The sequence below is a fragment of the Epinephelus lanceolatus genome, chromosome 3 (assembly GCF_041903045.1).
Source record: "Epinephelus lanceolatus isolate andai-2023 chromosome 3, ASM4190304v1, whole genome shotgun sequence".
Lineage (NCBI taxonomy): Eukaryota > Metazoa > Chordata > Actinopteri > Perciformes > Serranidae > Epinephelus > Epinephelus lanceolatus.
In genome coordinates, this window is record NC_135736.1 from 38,558,151 (window position 1) to 38,579,533 (window position 21,383).

At 40.9% G+C, this 21,383-nt stretch overlaps 1 protein-coding gene across 1 annotated transcript in view; it reads right to left on the reverse strand.

The window, feature by feature from the left end:
- The window catches only part of LOC117255203 (sarcoplasmic/endoplasmic reticulum calcium ATPase 2), a 26,747-nt gene extending 6,170 nt beyond the window's left edge, over positions 1-20,577 (reverse strand). The window contains exons 1-13 of the mRNA XM_033623854.2: positions 20,212-20,577; positions 18,190-18,309; positions 17,606-17,623; positions 17,382-17,464; positions 17,076-17,180; positions 15,930-16,068; positions 7,181-7,347; positions 5,636-5,791; positions 5,340-5,481; positions 4,859-5,025; positions 3,644-3,732; positions 3,375-3,477; positions 3,066-3,197 (exon numbers count right to left, since the gene is read on the reverse strand). Coding sequence (XP_033479745.1) covers positions 3,066-3,197; positions 3,375-3,477; positions 3,644-3,732; positions 4,859-5,025; positions 5,340-5,481; positions 5,636-5,791; positions 7,181-7,347; positions 15,930-16,068; positions 17,076-17,180; positions 17,382-17,464; positions 17,606-17,623; positions 18,190-18,307 — 1,419 coding nt within the window. The 5' untranslated portion in view covers positions 18,308-18,309; positions 20,212-20,577. The remainder of the gene's footprint in view (positions 1-3,065; positions 3,198-3,374; positions 3,478-3,643; positions 3,733-4,858; positions 5,026-5,339; positions 5,482-5,635; positions 5,792-7,180; positions 7,348-15,929; positions 16,069-17,075; positions 17,181-17,381; positions 17,465-17,605; positions 17,624-18,189; positions 18,310-20,211) is intronic.
- Between the last annotated feature and the right edge of the window lie 806 nt (positions 20,578-21,383).

The window sequence follows — 21,383 nt, forward strand, 5'->3', positions numbered from 1 at the left end:
AAAAAAGTTTTTTTTTAGCTTACCGCATCCAAACAGAATGTGACATGAGTGACTGTCAGAGACAGAGAAATGAGTTTGATTGCATAGCTTTTTAATGGAATGTCCTAACTGGCTGCGAGCGATGCAGCGCTGTTTGTATTTATTCCTGTGGCTTGCTTGTAAAGCTGCGCAAGATATGGCTGATTCGTGAAGATGAAATGAAGCGTTATCTATACAATACAAGCAGCAGCCTCTGGGTTTGAAACATGAAGCCAATGCAATATCCAAAATTTGCAGTTCCTCAAATGGCCACTAGAGGCTGGCTTCAAGATTGAGTCACCACCCATAGATGCCCCTGTTACAATGCCCAACTTTACTGCACAAATAAACATGTTTACTCATGGTGCAAAAAATGGTTTTGGTCTCTATATCTAATTTCCACGTTCATGACAACTGTGCAATTTATGCAACACACCTATTTACATTTTATTAGGACTTTAAATTACGCATTAGGCAGGGCTGCTATGAGCAACAGGTTGTCTGCGAGGCGTCACCACAGTCAGTGAGTTAGATTCATGGCTACAGTCAAAATGCCAAATGTAAGGCTTTAAAACAGGAGTCTACAAACTAGTGGTTTACGTTTACGTTACGTTACGTTACATTATTTTTGTAGTCTATGATATGACTACAAAAACCTAAATAAGGTGGCAGCTGGCTGGAGGGAGATCACCAGAGACGTAAAAGTTTCTGGTAAATGACCATCGCTATTAACAACCTACTTGCTGTTGTCTTTCCAGTCAATATCACAATATAATATGTTTAGGACGATAGCAAGTGCTCACTTATCTTTTAAGTCAGTGGTTACCAACTGGTGGGTTGTGGTCCAAAAGTGGGTTGCGGGGCCATTCTGAATGGACCGCAAGCGACCTGCAGATATGTCAAGTTTGTAGAAAATACATTTTAATTTTAAGCACAGGGAATTTTTAGCACAGAACTTGTGCCATTTCCTGCTGTAGAGTGAGTGACTGACAGCTACTTGACAGAGACAGTAAACTAACACGATGACATGGCCAAACGCAAATATGACGCCAGATGTATCAAACTGTGTGGAGCTTGAACTAATGACTAAGGAGAAATCTGGACCAGTTGGGAGTGGCTACGTCTCCAGTCTGACCTTGAGCGCAAAGATAGGTACAGTCAGGTCCATAATTATTTGGACAATGATACAGTTGTCGTCATTTTGGCTCTGTACACCACCACAATGGGTTTTAAATGAAACAATGAATACCTGCTTAAAGTGCAGACTCTCAGCTTTCATTTAAGGCTTTTTTCAAAAATGTAGTATGAACCGTGTAGGAATGACAACCATTTCTTCACACAGTCCCCCGACTTTAAGGGCTCATAAGTATTTGGACAAACTAACATAATCATCAATTAAACAGTCAGTTTTAATACTTGGTTGCAAATCCTTTACAGTCAATGACTGTCTGAAGTGTTGGACACATAGGCATCATCAGATGCTGGGTTTCTTCCCTGGTGATGCTCTGCCAGCCCTTTACTGCAGCCGTCTGCACTTCCTGCTTGTGTTTTGGGTGTTTTGCCCTCAGTTTTGGCTTCAGCAAGAGAAACGCATGCTCAGTTGGATTCAGGTCAGATGATATGACTTGGCCATTGCAGAACATTCCACTTCTTTGCCTTAAAAATGTCTTTGGTTGCTTTTGCAATATGCTTCAGGTCAATGTCCATCTGCACTGTGAAGCATCGTCCAATGAGTTTTGAAGCATTTAGTTGAATCTGAGCAGATAATGGTGCCCCAAACACTTCAGCTTTCATCCTGCTGCTCTTGTAAGCAAGACAAGACTTCACTAGAATAAATACAGAGGGTTTATCACAAGATGCAAACCATTGGTTAGCCTTAAAAATGGAAGGCCAGATTAGAGTTTGTCAAAAACCATCAAAAAAGCCTGTACAGTTGTGGAACAGCATACTATGGACAGATAAAACAAAGATCAACTACCAGAATGATGGGAAGACAAGAGAAGGAAGAAGGGAAGGAACTGCTCATGATCCAAAGCACACCACCTCATCAGTGAAGCATGGTGGAGGTACTGTTATGTCATGGCCATGTATGGCTGCCAGTGGAACTGGTTCTCTTGTATTTATTGATGATGTGACTGCTGAGAAGAGCAGCAGGATGAAAGCTGAAGTGTTTGGGGCACCATTATCTGCTCAGATTCAACCAAATGCTTCAAAACTCATTGGACGATGCTTCACAGTGCAGATGGACATTGACCTGAAGCATACTGCAAAAGCAACCAAAGACATTTTTAAGGCAAAGAAGTGGAATGTTCTGCAATGGCCAAGTCATATCATCTGACCTGAATCCAATTGAGCATGCGTTTCTTTTGCTGAAGTCAAAACTGAGGGCAAAACACCCAAAACACAAGCAGGAAGTGCAGACGGCTGCAGTAAAGGGCTGGCAGAGCATCACCAGGGAAGAAACCCAGCATCTGATGATGCCTATGTGTCCAACACTTCAGACAGTCATTGACTGTAAAGGATTTGCAACCAAGTATTAAAACTGACTGTTTAATTGATGATTATGTTAGTTTGCCCAAATACTTATGAGCCCTTAAAGTCGGGGGACTGTGTGAAGAAATGGTTGTCATTCCTACACGGTTCATACTACATTTTTGAAAAAAGCCTTAAATGAAAGCTGAGAGTCTGCACTTTAAGCAGGTATTCATTGTTTCATTTAAAACCCATTGTGGTGGTGTACAGAGCCAAAATGACGACAACTGTATCATTGTCCAAATAATTATGGACCTGACTGTATGTGGTTTGTTTACATGAATTAACAGAAGTGCATATAGTGTGGACAAAGCAAGGCTTACTTACTGTTAAGACACGGTGTACGACCTGCATCTTCTCGAGGGGAATTATTTTCACCAGACAAGGACCAGAGACATTTAAATGTGTTGGACTTGGACAGATTATCCCAGTCGCAAACCGGTGGTGACCAGTTAACAGCCTGATATAGACACACACACACACACACACACACACACACACACACACCCACTTACAGAGCAGCACGCTGTAGCTCTCTCAGCAGGGCTCAGTCCTCTCAGGTCGGTGTCGAACACGTTCATTTTCTCCACCAGACAGCAGAGGGCGGTCTCTGTTGCCTCCCCAACCTTCTCATACACACCCTTTGCCTGGAACACACACACACACACACACACACACACACACACACACACACACAGGGAACAGAGGTTAAAGTATGCTGTTCACGGTATTTATAACGCAGAATCAGTTTCCAGTTGTACATGTTCCAGCACCGTATACGGTAATCTATGATGGTCTGAGTCGTCGCTGCAGTAATGTCTTACCTCATTGTAGTCCAGTGATGAGTCATTGCACAGTGCACAGATGGTGGCCATCTCCACCAGGCCTTCATACTGACTGGACTTCACCACTGAGCCATCCTTATAACTGGAGAAACAGCAGGACAGGCCACGACAGAGAGAGTAGGAATATAGAGAGAAGAGTAGAGGCAATAGAAACAAACTGTAAGAAAAGGGGGAAGAGATAAACTCTCATAATCCATATCCATCCATAACCCATCAGGGGTTAGAGGTTAAAGGTTAAAGACACTCACACTTCCCCTTCAGGGGCATAAGTAGATCCAGTCACTGAAAACTCGCTCAGGCTGCAGCGCTCCCCCGACACACTGTCTACTACAAACATCTAAACACACACACATACACATAGACAGACAGACAGTGCAGTAGTTTATTAGTTCAATAATATTAGAAGATCATATTTGGGGTTAGCTTCATATTCCAACTGGTCATTCCAGCACATGAGCCTTTTATATCAAAGCCGACACAACACTAAGTGGCAACTTCCTGTTGATTAACATGGAAATTCTTCAGAGTGTGAGGCAAAGTCCTGAACCTTATTTTGCTGCACTGATGCAGGTTTTCACCACTTTTTTAAAATGTAGATTTTTCTAATACCGTTCTGTAGAAAGGGTGGGACAAATAGCCTGTCACAAAGGCCAATGGTCACATCTTACATGTACAAGTGCTGCTATGGAGAAGAAATTAATACTGAGTCCACACAGACCAGCAAGTTTGTCATCTTTTCTTACATGCTTAAGCCATCCCTTCATCTAGAGCCCATGGGCTGCTTTTAGCAAAATGTCAGGAGGCCAGGAGCCAGTTAAGATGGACATTTGCTGTCCTCACTCATCTTTTACAAAGTAAAAATCCAGTTACAGCAACCCCGCACAGGCCAGGCAGTGTGGTGTTACTAGGATTTCAAGACATTCAAAACTTAGCCCAGGTATCTGTCGGGGGGTCCGAGGAATCCTCCCCCGGCTTTTTTTTTAATAAGCAAGCTCTATTTTGATGTTTTTTTAATGCCTCCTGGCACCATAATGACATTCAAAGTACAAAAAATAAAAGAATAAAATTCCCAGTGTGAATCAATTTAGTTTCATTGTGAAGAAGAAAATGGTTGCTGGGCCACCAGGCACCATATCACTGGTCAGATGTGGCCCACAGGCCTTGAGTAGAGTATCACTGATCTAGAGCAAGTCACTCTACCTTGTGCTGACAGTTTAACTTCCACTGATATTCCAAATCAAAGCAGTGAGACGCAACTGAAGCTGAAAAACATGCACCTCATTGCCCTTCTGTGTTCTGCATTTACCAATAAACAAGTACTTTTTCTTTGTCATTTAAAAGGCAACAATATAATTAATACTGAGAGCTGAATGAGGCTGACTGGCCCACACAGAAATCCTGATACAAAGCAGATGTCAGCCTTTTATGTATCATTCTGATTTAACATTCCTCCCACAACTTACCCTGCAGACTGACATCTGGTTGGTGGTCAGTGTTCCTGTCTTGTCAGAGCAGATAACCGAAGTGCAACCCAGCGTCTCCACTGATGGCAGGCTGCGGACGATGGCGTTCTTCCTGGCCATCCTCCTGGTGCCCAGTGCCAGGCAGGTAGTGATGACTGCTGGGAGGCCTGGGAGAAAACACGACAGGCAGACGATGGTGAGGAGAAAGCTTTTTTTTTAGAGGGAGAGGTAGTTTAACAGCTTCATTGCCTTGTTTTTTTTCTGTCAGCCACTGAGAGAGCAGCATTCAGCATTCATAAGAGCAGCTGGATTCATGTGCTTTAATCAATGGCTCATAGAAGACTTTTAGAGTGAGTGGAGAAAGCTATTTTGTTCCTCTATCCAAATTTTGCCAGCTCAGTGTCTTTAACAAAAAAAAAGTAAAAACATACATCTAAAAGAAGTGATTTTGTTGCACTGATAAATAGATAAGATATTTGACCTTCTGGTATGGCAGCTACAGCCAGTGCGACAGCGATCTTGAAATAGTACACAGCTCCTCTCAGCCAGCTGCCTCCATGGACTGGATCGTTAAAGTGTCCCACATTGATGGCCCACACTGCCACACAGATCACACTGATGACCTGCAGGTTCAAACACAAGTGCAGGGTAGTAACAGAGATACTGTGTATTAAATCTTTGGATTACTGTTTTAGAAAGTGTCAAAAACATTGATTAAATTAGAGTCCAAAGTGATGCCAGGCACTAACACACACACACACACAAAGAGGTCCTTGCCTTAGACAGCTGTTCTCCAAACTGGTCTAGTTTCTGTTGTAGTGGGGTCCGTTCAGGGTCAGTTGAGGCCATCTCATCTCGGATTTTCCCAATCTCTGTTTGCACCCCCGTCGCCACGACAACGCCGATGGCACGGCCCGCTGCAATGTTGGTGCCCTGAGGAAAAGGTCATGAACTTTGCTGTCAAACTTGTTGTCATCATGACAAATACTGGGTTGTAGTAACGCACCGTTTCTGTAGTTCTTCAGCAGAGAGCCGTTTAAGAGACGTGAGTAGAATCTGTATGTGTCTTTGAGCGCTTTGTCTATTTCATATGCTCCCACATAAAGCAATGACAGTGAAATCTAATATCTGAGTGTAATGATTTCATTCTCCCCTGTAACAGCAGGTTCTAAATTGTTGCCTACACATCAGTGTGTGAAGTCACACTCAGGACAGCAGCACTGAGAGAACCACGCCAACAAAGACAACCTGCAGACCTGCAGCCTGTCAGAGTGATGGCGCTGAATAAAACATCACTGGCTGTTGTTCTTTGACCACAGACCACCTGGTGACTCAGCAGTCTTTGAGGTCTCACACACACACACACACACACACACACACACGCACACACACACACACACACACACACCACAGCCGCTTTGTCTGATCAAATAATGGTCATTTTCCCTGTCACACTCTCTGGTCATGTTGTGTGTACATGAAACACATGTCTTGTCATCTATTGTACCATTAAATGTAAGATGTATAATATAATATAATAATATAATATAATATAATATAATATAATATCTTTAACAAATTTTAGTGCATAAACAAATAAATTAAATATGTAAGAAAGTAAGTATTTTTCTACTTAATTTTCAATGGGTCTGAAGTGTTTTGCACTTTGTTTTATCCTCTCAAATGCATCTGGTAATTTTAGAGACGTGCCATGAGCAAAGAGAAAAAATGTGTGACTCGTGTAGCAGATAAATGCTTTATGTCACTGCAACTCTTTTTTCTTAGAGCTGCGGAGCTCAGTGACTGCTGCCTCAGCAAGTGAACGATAAATATATTATACTGCATACGAAGATCAGTACAGATGTTAGTAACAACACAACTTTGTTCCAGCACTGAACTTAAAAGATAAGGCTGGCTGTATTCTGTATGTGTTAGTCTCGTAGATGTGAATCTTTAAATACATCATTTCCTAAATCTGCTGGTCACTGTAGTTTTTAGCGATCGCTACTTAAACAAGAGGAATTCGTGCATTTGTTGGGGACTGTTTTCAGCAGCACATAAATCCACATTTGGTGCTCGAGTTAGTGTTTGGTGCTGCAGGATGGCGTATGAGGAATAGAGTCAAAATAAACTACAGTGGTAATAAAGGAAAATGTCTCCTAGTGCAACAGTGTGACTCATTAATATTGACAATAATAGAAATCATTCAGGTATAACTTAAACACTTGGTAGTCCCATTCTCCCTGGTCCTTTCCCTGGTGGTGTGTGTTACATTGACTGTATGTGAATTAGGAAAAGACAGATATGGTTGTTGAGACTCACAGAGAAGAGCATGTTCTTCTTGTCCTGGTTGACAGCACGGGGGTCTGGTACAGGGTCTGTGTGTTTGAGCACCGACACAGACTCCCCCGTCAGAATGGACTGGTCCACCCTCAGAGTGGTGGAACGGATGGACGTCAGCCTGATGTCAGCTGGGACCTTATCACCAACTGCAGGGTGTTGAAAAGACAAATCTTAATTTCACTTTTCATTTCTGTATTTAACTTGGAACAAAGGTGGTGTTTAAGCCCCGAGTAGTGACCAAAAACTTGAGCATGACATACTCTACATCACTTTACATTATCTAATATTTTTATACTTTAATACTAATATTTTTAATGACTTAAATGTTGATTATGTGGAATGAAACTGCCTGGATTCCCTTCCTCCCCTCTTCTACCTCCACATCATAAAAGAACAAGCTAATCTAAAGATCATGATTAAACACACCAGCTGGGGTTAAAAAGTACTCTCCATGGACGACAAGCAAACAGTCGCACTCCTTTTAAGATCAAAGCACAGTGGCTTAAACAAGCAACGCACTTCACTTCTCTGACATTTGTCAGAGCTGCAAGATGTAAACTTGCTCCTGAATTTGCTTAACTTGCCAGGCGCAATCATTGTAGTTTCCTGTGAGCTTCACCAATCATAGCATGCCCCCGCAAAAAAACCCCTCTGTCTTGTTTCTGGTTGTAAAGATGCAACATGAACGTCTCACACTTACCAAAGAAAATTACTGCTAAACACAGAGCATGGTAATTCCCTGATGGTCGGCACAAAAGTAAGGGTAAACTGTTTTGCACCGTGTACAACGTTGAGGTGGAACACCTGACATTCTGACAAACACTTTTCTACCGCAAAACACACCTGGAGAATGTCTGAAACGTGATGATAACAGAAAAGACAAATCACCATGACAGAGGTGGTTGCGTCCAAATCTACTGCGTGTGCCGAAAGAATCAGGATGACAGTATATGTCACAGACTCAGAACAGAATGGTTTTATTCTCACTGGAAGTTGCATTTATATTTTAATGAATTATTCGGAAAAAAGAATTTGCAATTTTCACTTGCTCCTGCACTCTCATTGTAAAAAAACCCACCTAAAAAAATCACAACATGCACCTCAATTATTTTGAATAGCTGCCGGGAAATCATGCAGGGAAAAAACCCTATGAAATCTTGGTGGGACTGACATGTATAGACCAATCCCAGTGACACCTCACTAGTGAGCCGAGGCATTACACTGTAATGCCTCGGCTTTTTTGGACAAGTAAAATCCCACAGGGGAGCTTTAACAAATGAAGCTCAGCCTACGTTGAATCAGGAAGACTTCCTTTGTGCTCATCCATCCACAATTCTCTCCATCGCACTCTCACTACTTCCTCTCATCAGCTGACTCTGGGCGCTCACTCTTCTAGTTATCCAATCAAACTTTGCCACAATCTCTATCAGCCAATCAGGATGCCACTGCCAAATTTTAAATCTGCTCTCTCCTCTGCTGCTGTCAGCCGTCATTTTATGCAGAATCTTCGCGCCCTCCTCCACCCCATTCACCTCCAGCCATCATATCCAGTGTCCAGAACAAGCTCAACAAAGGCTCATTCCTCTACTCATCCAGATCATCAGCACCTCTCCATCTTCCTCTCATCCCATCTTCACCACCTCTACCACCACCAGATTTCCACATTTTTATTCTGATGTACACGTTAATAAATATTCTTTTACTATAAAAAACAATTCTCTCCCGATTGAAATGTTAGTAGCAATGATTTTGGACAAAAATGTTTTCTTTAAACTGTATCTGTGACACACCCTGACACACAAAGCTGTATGTGAGTATTACTAATTGTAAAAATAAATTACAAATGGATGAAATTGTTTGCACAGTCACTCTCAACAGTAAACAGACAGACAAAGATCAGTACATGAATCTCATTGGCCTAACCACAACTTAATATGGACGTTTCCTTGTTGTCCAAGACACTGATGCATTTGTCTGTTCCTTATCTAGCTTGCTTTTTTTACAAATACGAGGAGGAGGAAGTTCTGAAACTGTTTCATGGTTCTTTCCATCATAAAAGAGCTTAATATTAAGGGTTGTTTGGCTTGCACATGACATAAGCTATAATCCTTTTTTCATTGGCACAGTTTTTTGCTAGCAAGACAAATCACGGGTAATTCATGAGTACAGGGAGATGTGAGAGCATTTTTATTAAAGGTGCGTATAAACACTCTTTTCTGGCTAAGGTCTTCAATATTATGAAGTAACGATACAAAGGAAATTTTCCACTTGTGTCCAGAAAGATTTCTAGAGGAAATCATATGTTTATGACCTTTGAAATCATGTCTTATTTATGCAAATAAGGACGGACTCCTGCATTCCTTCTCTTGGAAGAGCACAGCCTTTTTTATAAACTGTTTACAAATGTTTCCATAAGTGAGTGACTCAGAGAGAGCCAGCGAGAAACGAGAGAGAAATGAAGAAAGAGAGGCTGCACTGACACATTACCCTTTCGCTTTCTTTCGACACTAAAGAGAGGCTGACACTTAATATGAGCTCTAACAAACCACGACAAAGAAACGTTTGCAATTGTTGGTGAGAGCACTGACACATTTTACCAGAGCAGGGATATTCCTGCCTCAGAATGTTGTCTTCTTAATGTAAAAATATAGAAACATATAAATTAATTAATGTCTCAAATATAATCAAAGACATTTATTAAATTAAGAGCCCTATAAGTACTCATCATTGGATGAGATTGTTATACATTTATAGCTTTGATGCTTGTTCTCTTTTTCACGTTTATAAAGTCATATGTCAGTAGTGTGGAGGGGACTGGACAGGAGAATATTGGAATGTAAGTTGACATACAGTTGACGTGTTTTATTTTAGGGATAGAAGGTGTCATTTGTTGTATAGAATAGACAGCATATTTTGTGATTTAGGGTAGTATGAAAGTGACAGCTGTGTCGGTCTTATACATGTTCGGCACACTTTTTGGGGCCGTTTTCCCGGCACTGCGACAGGATGAATTCTTAGAGTAGGTCCACACGAAGATGGTTAAAATTAAGATCCTCTGTCACTCTAAGCCATGTTGACTTCTCCAGAGTGCAGACATCTCAAAATACCATCACTAAGCACAACACCAGACCTATCTGAACTGATGAAAATCAGACGTGTGGGCAAATACTTAATTTGGATGTATAAAATAATAAATTTATTTTTTTCTTTGTAAAAGAAAGCACGTACTATCTACTCTACACTCTATCTATACTACCTACGTATACTACTAGCCATGCAAACATACTGGTTTTACTGGGGTTTTTACAGTGGAGTAGAGCAAAGTAAAATAAACTGATGTTAGGGGATATTGAGAGACATGTCGATATAGAGCAGCCTCGATGGCAGTGTCTTTCTGGTCTATAGCAGTCGGCATTGTTATTATTACCCTCCATTCATTCCAGCGCACTGCCTGACAAGAGCTTGACAGCGATGTTAGTCCAGCCCATCGTGCTAATTGGCTAATCGTTAATCCCCCCCGTGGCACTCATGGGTTGTTTTTTAATTTCTTTTTTTAAAGATATTTTGGGGGATTATTTGCCTTTATTTGATAGGGTAGATTTAGCATGAAAAGGAGCAGGGACTGGAATTAAATCTGTGGCTGCTGCAGCAAGGACACAGCCTTTGTGCATGGGGTGCCTGCTCTACCACAGGAGCTAGTGGGCGCCCCAGGTTGTTTTTTATTTCAACCAAGAAACCGCTGTTTCGTGTTACAATGCCAGACGATCAGGCAACTTAAACTCAGTGGAGTGGGTGGATTTAAAGTTCTGGATCCAGGCAAATGTAACTGTTATCTGTGAATATCTACAGAGATCCATTCACCAAAGTGACAGCTCTGCGCAGCTGCAGATAACATTTAATGTTTCATTCACTCGATCTAACGTTACAGGTGAATGGTAACCAGGCACAAAACTGATTTTTGGAAGTATTACATAACAGGGAAAATTCATATTGAGGGCATACAATTAACATTTTCTATCAAAAGATAAACATAACAAGGGTATAACATGACAACTAGGACTTTTCTTTTCTTGGTTAGTAGCAGAGAACAGCAGAAAGACTGTATTAAACATTAACAATAAGAGACCGAGCTGTTGCATCAGTACTGTGGAAAATGAGCACTGAAACCCTTAATATAAATATATAAACATTAGAAACTGGTATGTATAGATAAATAAATATTTCTGACAATGCTAACGTGCTATGTAGACTAATCTCTACAGTCTGTGGAGCGCAGAAAGATAAGCTAACACTGACCCTGCTCTTTTGCGAGTACTTGATAATAATTTAATGTGAGCACTCAAAAATGATAATCACTTGAAATGGTTCACTTGAAATTCAAAGGTCTGCAACTAGACGACCTCAACAGGTAGGTGTTTTTTAGAAAGAACTCATTACAACTGATACACACATTAAGGTTATACCATTCAAATCTGCTGGTCTGCACAGTAATCATTTAGTTGACAAGAATACAACTATAAAACAGTGATTGCATCAATTTGCTTTTTTTGTAATAATGATGGATACATGTACTTTAAAACCAGACAAAATTACTAACACAAACTACTGGTAGCTTCATTCCAAAAATGTGAGGCTGTACCCAAACAGTCATATTGGTCACTGTGTTATGTTTGGCCTGAAACGTCGGAAAGATAATAAAAGCACGAGCCACATTAAACACAGCCTCCAGCTCCGTCCTGTTGTTCCAGCTCTGATTAGTGTCACTGTGTTCCCATGCTCTGGAAGTCGAATACTTTTACTACAGACAGAGGGCACTGGATCTCACACACACACACACACACACACACACACACTCCTAACCCTGCTTCCTCTCTCCGAGCAGCCTGAAATAGCAGTGGGTATCTGGAGGATTCAACAGTTTTCTTACTGGGTCAAGATGAAATGTGTGTGTGTGCAGACTGTTACTACAGCTGGCAGTGTTCATGCGACCCAGCTGGACTGGTTTTAATTGTGTATACAACTGATCTCAATGTGTTTATTCAAACACAAAACATTTTTTTTTATGTGAATCCATTCAGCTGTAAAATGTGCAAAAAGAAGTGGACTCATAGGACAGGGTCACATCTGGTCACATCTGTCCGACTGCCAACTTTGACAAGAGAAGTGCACCAACAGATCTTGAAAAATGCTCAGAAGCACTTGAAGCATTCTCAGACCGAGAAACTTTGCTGCTCGCAACCAGGGCTGGAAATTAGCACGAGCCACCAGCCAAATGCTGATAAACTATGCAAGTGGCTGCTAGATTTGCTTCACTCAAGAGCCAAAAAACAATTATAGTCTATTAAGTGGCTGGTAGATGTTGAAATCCACCAGCCAGAGTGGCAGGTGGACAAAATGGTTCATTTCCAACCTCACAGCAATCTTTTCTTTGTCACATCAGAAATAAATTAGCGTCTTATTCAGAGATTACTAAATTGTGATTTGTTCCTTATAAACTCCCTCTTATGAAAATTAAGAAGTGACAGAATGAATCAGCGTGACTTGTAACTTGTTTCTTCTCAGAGGTTTCTCAACTCCAAGAACAGAAAGCTGAGATTTGAATTTGATCACTGAGACAATTTTCTGAAATTGTGCAGGCTCATTCATGAGCCAGTGAAGTTTTCTTTTGGATTTTATGGTTATCTCAAGAGCTGATAAATTGAGACAAATTTAAATGACCGCAATGAGAAAAGAAAAAGAGCATTTTAAGATCTTAAATTAGGGTCAGGCTGAGACATGTGAAAGGCTATTTCTCTAGAGCTGAATTTAAAGCCCAGTTCAGACCAATGATGAGACGAAGACGAGACGAAACCGTTCTAGAACGTGCAGAGAAACATCCCAACAGTGTGAAGTGGTCAGTCTGAGCTCGACTCAAGTGATGGTGTCACCTGCAACTCAGCTGGCAGAATGTAAAGCTCGTCACCTGTTTCTACAGCCAGTTGGCTTGTCGTGAAGTCCGCTGGTCAAGGCAAAATACAAACAGAGGTTGGTTTGCTTGTTGTGGAAGGTGCTCCAGTTTTTAATATTATTGTGGCATATTTATTATGAATATAGTCCATCTCATGCTCATTTTATGTTTTTACTATAAATGCAGCTGTAGCCAGTGTCTCCCTATCACTATCCTCATTCATATTTTAAGAAGCTACAAATTAAATTCAGCCACAAAATAAACCCGAAAAGCTGGAAATCAGAACTGAAGTAAAGAGTTGTTGCATAGAGATGATACACCCAAGAGGTATGAGAAAATGGTCTCCAAATCTCATATTAACGTTATATTGAGCTCTGTTGTGTCTAGGAGGAAAAAGCCTGGTCAAAGAATAGATCTTAATTTAAATTTTCTTTTCCCCTAGGCTTTTTCATTGTTCTAAGGATACCCCTTTATGTTCTGTCTGCACTGCAAGGACTAGGAATGATTGTGGATTCTTGGAACACACATTCTGAGGGACAACCAATCCAGCAACTGCAACTGCCATTCTTAAGAAAAACTGTTAACCGTGTAAACAAAAGACAACACAAAACACAAACAGCTTGTATCAGAAAAAAATGCAAGAAAACAGACAAATGAACTTGCAATGAAGTCCAGACTTTACTGAGTCTATATGTGATGGTGGAAATACAAAATCTTGACTAGTCTATGCGGAAGTGACATTCCTATCCAACCATCGGTTGGCTTACAGTATATCGCTTCAGTGTTCTTTCTGGCAGTGCAAATGCAAACAGAAAAACAGCCCTTTAAGGTATGTGGTTCTAGCGGGTACTCCCCAGTGGACAATTTCTCTCAGGGATCCCCAGAAATGTTTCGTCTGCACAAGCCTTTAGCCCTGCGCTTGTGTAGCTCCTTTTTTAGTCTTTCGACCACTCAAAGAGCTTTTTACACTACGAGTCACATTCTCCCATTCACACACTCATTCATACGCTAGTGGCTAAAGCTACCGTACAAGGTGCACCTCAGTTTTTAACACACTCATACACGAATGAAACAGCCATCGGGTTCAGTATCTTTCCCAAGGATACTTCAACATGCGGACGGGAGGAGCTGGGGATTGTCGATCTTTCAATTAGTGGACAACCCACTCCACCTCTGAGCCACAACCGCCCGATGTTGAAAACAATGCTGTTGACCTGTTTAGATTTTCCACCTCCTTTTGTATGTCTGGTCACATTGGTGACAAATCAGTTGCTAAACAACCATCACAACCTCCCAAACAAGCCAGAGCAATGAATACTAACACCGGCATTCACAAGCACCTAAAAACTCTACATGCACTCTAACACTCTAAAACACTTGATAAAAAATGGCGGCACTCAAAAAGCACTCCAAGTGGATGAAAAAGGTTTACACAAGAGGCCATTAGCTTAGATGTCCCATATATCATTAACATACTGCTCAAAAGAGATACAAATGATTAATTCAGACCCTTCATTTCATTTCAGCATTCATGAATCCATATAGCAAAACCTTCTGAGACTGCTGCGCTGATATACACTCCAATCAAATATTTTCCATGAAGGCCGTGTGTGCCTCTCACTGGGTTTCCATGACGATAACAGCCGGAGGAAAGGGCAGAGATTAAGATGTTTGCCAGGAATGACTAAACAAAGATGCCGCAGTGTTATTTCAACCATGTCTAAACAACAATCCAGTGTAAATGCATTGTGCTGGAATACAAAGGTCTTTCCAAGCTCACTGCAGTACTACAGATACACTGTTAAAACAGCATATCAAGTGAGTGTGTAAAAACACGTTAGGGCTTCTGTTTTAGGTTATTGATGGCTCCCATTCATATACTTGTTTGCTGCCTTCTGATGGCGTTACCTTTTTGAATACTAATGACACCTTTGTGCAGGAGTCAAGTTAAATTTAAGACTTTTAAAGACCTTTTAATAGAACATAGAATGCAGTTTAACACATTTTACAACTATACCATCAAATATACGAATGGGGTGGGACGATACGGCCTAGAACTATTCTTTATATCACTTTTTATTCAGTACTTCTAGGCAGTATATAACTATTATTTCTAATAAAAGTTAATTCAATTAATGCAACCTGGACCCAGAGAAGTGCCATGAAATGGATAGATGGATTAACCAATGAAACTGCTGACTGAAACAACCTCCTACAGCACAATCCCACTTTAAATTCGTAAGTGTATAACATCTTGTAGCCCACAGATTATCGCTGACATTACTGCATACAGCACTTTTTCTAAACCTTTTAAGGGAGCTTTTACACCTAATCTGTTTAGCTTGGTTAAAACGAACTCAGGTCCTTTTGCCTGGTTAGTATGGTTTGTTTTTGCTGGTGTAAAAGCTGTCAGTGGAACCCTTGTGTGGATGAAACAACCAAACCAAGGCTGCCTGAAAAAGTGGGTCTCTGTCCACTTCCAAGTTGACTCACGTGTGGTTCGTTCATGGTAGGAAAGCAAACAAACCATGCAAAAAAGTTCACAAAAGCGCACACATCAAGATAATAATTACTAGATGCAGGACAGAGGGATGGAAAAAACAGAGTCTGCACACTATGACATGCATGCATGTACAGCTCTTCTTCAGGTCTAAAAAATACATAAATCAATTTTACGTCTTAAAGGAGAAAACCAACTATTGGCTGACTATTTGACACTCAAGAGACATTTAATGAATTGAATTTTACTTGAGAGGGTGAAGAGAATTTGCCACTACTCACCTGCGACTTCCACAATGTCTCCAGGAACGATGTCTCGGGCTCTGACTCTCTGGACACTCTTCTTGTCCTGTCGGTACACCTTGCCCATCTCTGGCTCGTACTCCTTCAGAGCCTCAATGGCATTCTCTGCATTACGCTCCTGGAGGACACAGCGCCATAGAAAGGTTCTATGAGTTTATTTTAATTGTCGATATGTGGAAGCTAGGATTGTTAATGTGAAAAATCCCTTCGAGCATGGTTGCCCTCATGTGAAGACAAAGACAGCAGGGAAGGAGAGACAGGAAGCTACAGGTATGACAGAACATGAGGTATTGCTAAGCTGGGCAGTTCTCTGTTTGTGATATGGATAATTTCAGCAGTGATTTAAAAGTGGGGACTGGTTCATGAACAGCTCAGAAACCCCACGTACACACACCCATTAATTCTGTTTGATTCTTACCATCCATGTGAGCATATAAATGTTATAATCCGAACAACACACCACCGAGCACAGAAGCTAAACCCAGGAAACAGAGGCACATCCAAGAGGCTTTAAAAGCCCATGGTTGCCCTGACTGGTCTTTGTTAAAACCCAAACTAGGTCAACAGACCTAGATACATTACATCAAAAAAGAAACAAACAACACAAGATGAAATACACCGTTAACCCACATGTAGTCAGTGTTTCTGAAACGAATCCAAGGACTTGTATTTCTGTTATTCAGCCCACTGTCAATTAAATAAATGAGGTGGACAAAATGTAAACTGAACTTGAAGGAAAGATGTTTTGCACAACTGTTGTATGAGACTGCATTACTTTTAGTTAAGTGTACCTACTAAACTGGCAACTGAGTGCAGCACCTCAGTTTTGGACTGACGGCAAGTCTCTCATGACTGGCACCTTTCCTCGAGTCTTGTGCAGTTGAAGGGATATTTTGCCAATTTTCAATTAGGCCTGTGTTACAGCAGTGTGGGGAGTGTGTACAGATGAATGCCGTTAAGGTGCCCCCCTGCTGCTAAATCCCGGAGCTCCCCGCCTGTCCACCTGCCAAAATCCACCGAAAAATGCTAAATGTTGCATTTCACACTATAGTTACTTAATGGTCTAAGAAACCACCCTGATATGGTGATATTGCCAGTCCATAAAAACCTGCAAACACTGTTTACCTGCCATACTCCTACAATAGCATTGGCGATGAGAATGAGGAGGATGACAAAGGGTTCAACAAAGGCTGTGATTGTCCCCTCCCCTTCTTCAAACCAAGCCAGGGTCTATGAGACAGAAGACAAAACCAAGAGAAAGGTGAATGTTTGTGTTCAGTGTAGATCTGTGTTATTAAAACTCATTTCATTTGTATGTATATCTAGCAGGGTTAAACTAATACAAACTCCATCGTCATCACTACTTGATTATGTGAATTTGAGTGTGTATGTGTTTGCTCGTGTGCTGTACAGACAGTTGTATTTTCTTACAAAGGAGATGCACGCAGCCAGCAGCAAGATTCGCACCAGCAGATCCTCAAACTGTTCCAGGACTAGCTCCCACAGTGACTTCCCTGTATGAGGAAACAGAGGAACACAATGAGCAGCAGCAAAAAGAAACACAGACAGACTTTGATGTAAATTAGTTAATGTGACGATGGAAGAAAGAAAAAGAAAGAGTAACAATAAAGGGGATAATAAAACAGATAGCTCACCTTCTTCTGCTGGCAATTCTGTAAGTACAGAAAGAGTTAAAGGCAGAGAGAAAGCAGAGAGGATGGAGAAAAAGAACAAATTACATCACCACCACTGGTACTTTGTTTAATAAATTACATTGTGGAAAAGTAATCAGTTATTTTCCTTCCCAAAGTGCTTGGTGCATATAATTTTCTTTTTTCCCAGCAGCAGGACTAGATTGATATTGTGCTTGCTCAGACTTGAACATGATGCAGATATAAAGTGCTCCTTCTACTGAAAACAGGATATATATTGGATATGACGTGATTCACAACACTGCAGGGTAAGTGTGTATCCATGTACACATTTACTGAACATTTTAATCAATACGACTGCTGCACACTGGAAGCCTGATGATTTTTTGTATATGTTTTTTATAACAACGATGGCTATTATTTTTGTGAGTGGCAGTAGTAGTACGAGCTATAGTAATTTCATCATCATCATCATCATCATCATCACAGAGATTTACTCTCCTGAGACTACAGTGAAATTGTCAGTTTGTTTTGAAGAAATGTAATTGGTGTTTAATGAAAAAAAAAGAAGCTATTTCCATGAGTACCGTTGGGTCCCCATCTCTCCCTGTTCTTCTTCAGCTGCTCACAGCTCAGACCTGTAGACTCATTTACACTGAAGAAGCCCAAAACCTCCTCCACCGTCTTAGTATGAGCATTATCCATCACTATGGCGAGAAGAGAAGAAAGAACACAAGGAAATGTGAATATCAACAGATAGCTTCTTCGATATAAAAATATCAGTTGTCAATGCCTATTTTACTAACTTACAGAGGGAGCTATGAACTGTGAGAAAAGCAGTTTGATTCAAAATGTTAGTAGTATTGTAGTACAATCATCCTTCTTTACTAGGCTTGGGTGGTATCAAGGTATTGCGTTATACCAGTTCATTTATAAATCCCGAAGATATGATTTTCAATAGCATCAAAAATACTGACTCTTTCTATTAAAGTGATAGGGAGATGCTGTAATGAGTTCTGTAGAGCACAACACGCTCCTCCAGAGGTCAGTCTGGGGAGAAGGATGATAACTGCGACTGGTGGGGATGATGTTACTGTAACAACAGGCCAGCAACAAGCTGGCCAGCAACAGAGGACAGAGAGCAGGGGAAAACAGTGTAGAGCCAGCATATTTTCACATCTAACTTAGTGAGTTAAAGGTTATCTTCAAGTAAACCGGAGGTGGTGATTATTGGCACAATGAAAAGACAAAAAAGGGGGTGGGGGTTACACAAAGACCATCATATTGTATACCCTGGTTAAATGTCAGGAGGATATGAAGGTACCGCCCTAGCCTATTCTACTATTATGGCTCTGATAAAAAATACATTGAAAATACATTCAACATTTTTCAGATCTTACTATTTCCATGATATGTTGTATAGCTGTTTTTTTTTAAACTGCATCAGAGATAGAGCACCATGACTGGAGCTCATCTGGTTTTCAATAAAAAAGACAACACTATTATCAGTGTTTTGCACCCCTGCTTCTTGAATGTGTAAAAATTTCACACTGTTACAGCATGAGTTGGCTGGGGAATCAAATGTACTGGATAGCCAAGCAACCACACAAACTGGAACCCGTAGAGGCAAACAGGCCCAAGAGACATGAGTTACTATCCATAGGGTGTGAGCTGGCTCTGAAAAAGAAAAAAAACATCTCCCTGTGTTGCATCAAATAGGACAGGATTTATTTCTGAGAATTTGGGGGTTGTGCTGCTCGGAAGGGCTTTACTGTATAAGTTTTTACAAGATTTAAGGCCTTTAACAAGCAGGTAGGGGCCATGCCAATTCAACAGCAGGCTAGTTTTCACCCATTTAAATTACATGATAACAGAACAGAAATCATTTGCCTGTTATTCCCATTCCAACACTATGGAGTGTGTAAGCAAGCAGCTTGAAATAATTACAAACTTTTAACATCATTTACTGGAACATGCTTTATGGTAGCGTTAGATGATCTGTGCTGGATTTATCACAAGACTTTATTCTCAGTGATTGGTAAAGGCCAGTCAGGCTGTCAGAAGAGGGCCTGTGTTTAGAATAATTAACTCGGGAGCATCGCCTTTACATCACTTAGGCCAATTTCTGCATCTGCAAAATACCAGCGACTGCCTCTGCATTCAGCACAGGAGCCAAACATTAACATTATGCTAATAAATCGGCTACCGACGAAACGGTAATAATGATGACACTTCCGGTCTTTTGCTTAACGTTATACACCACATATGAAGGGTTAACACTGACACTTTCTCGCTGTTATTACGAGGAGCCTCGCCTAAATTCTGGGTAACGTTAATATGGATGACATGACGGCAAATGCTCAGACATGTAGCTCACGACTGGTGAGGGTTACCAGCAATTTGACATGTCTGCATAATTGACTGGTTACACGCTGATACCATGAGCCGTATGTCAAATGACAGGTGAAAAACTGTAACAAGCTAAAGGCTTCGAGCCACAAGCTAGCAGACAGCTAATGGGCTACATCTCTGTAGGTGACTAACGTTAGCTAGCTAGGCAGCTAGCGCTGATATAACGTTAATCCTCCGGAGATGAACAGGTTGCTTACCAGAGTGTGGCGTCTGTCCACTATCCCTACAGTTCCAGTAAGACAGTGTATATCACAGCACCATGGGTTTTGGATTAAATTCCCCACAGCGACGGAAAAAAAGCAGCAAAATATACTTTGAATGATAGTTTTCACAACAGGCTATCTAGCTAGTTATATTGTGACAGCCGCTCATGAGTGAAAAATCATCAGAACGACATTTCCATTGAAAGAGTACCGGATTTCCGATTTGTAAAAATGTTGTTTTTAAAGGAAAAAAATAAGGCTTATTTAAGGCGAATTATTCCCTAAATATATTAAGACAAGTTTGTACAGACAGTGTGGTATTATTACTCCCTGTCCTGGCTGCAGGAGTGTCTGTGGGTCACTAATACTCAGCCTACACGCTACAATAGCCAATAAAATCAAGCTAGCCACTCACAAAAAGCAACTTCCGGTCTCAACCTTCAAAGTAAACACTTATGCTTAATAAATATTACGTACCTTGATATAATCTAAATGCCCAGTCCATGAACATGATTAACTCAAAAATTAGAAAACAATCATAAAGTATTATGCGACCAAAACATGACTGAAAGCTAAATTAATTCCAACGCTAACAGATTTTAGACTTTTATTTTGAAAAGACGTCCTTTGACTTCCCATATTATGATGGCTAATCCTCTCTACCTTGACGTGCTGCCCAGTAATGAGCGTGATTAACGGTGTTTGTCAATGCAGAAACCAAACGGAGATAAAAAAAATGAACCAATGAGAGGCCCGGGAATCAGACTGATGCAACATACTAACGAATCAGCGTTCAGAATCCTCTGAAATCCCGCCCACTAGAAGCCTTACTACAGAAGCGCCCTCCTTCCCAAGCTCTCGGGTCAATCAGCGGGCGGTGCGTCTGCTGTCGCTCAACGGATCGACATGCGAACCAATCAGCTTTGAGCTCTGAGTTTTTGACAACACTGTGGACCAATCAAACAGCGCCGGAGGCGGGACATATGTTTAAAGTGTATCTGGCAGCATTCCTTTTCCTCCTGGTGTCCATCTGTCAAAAAAAACTGTTGTGGGTTTGTATTTTTTAAATCAAGGCTGCAGAAACCTCCACAATCAGTATTTTCAGTATAACTTGAAAATAAATTGTCTATTTTTTTTCACTTAAGTACACTTTTTTCTTTCAACTG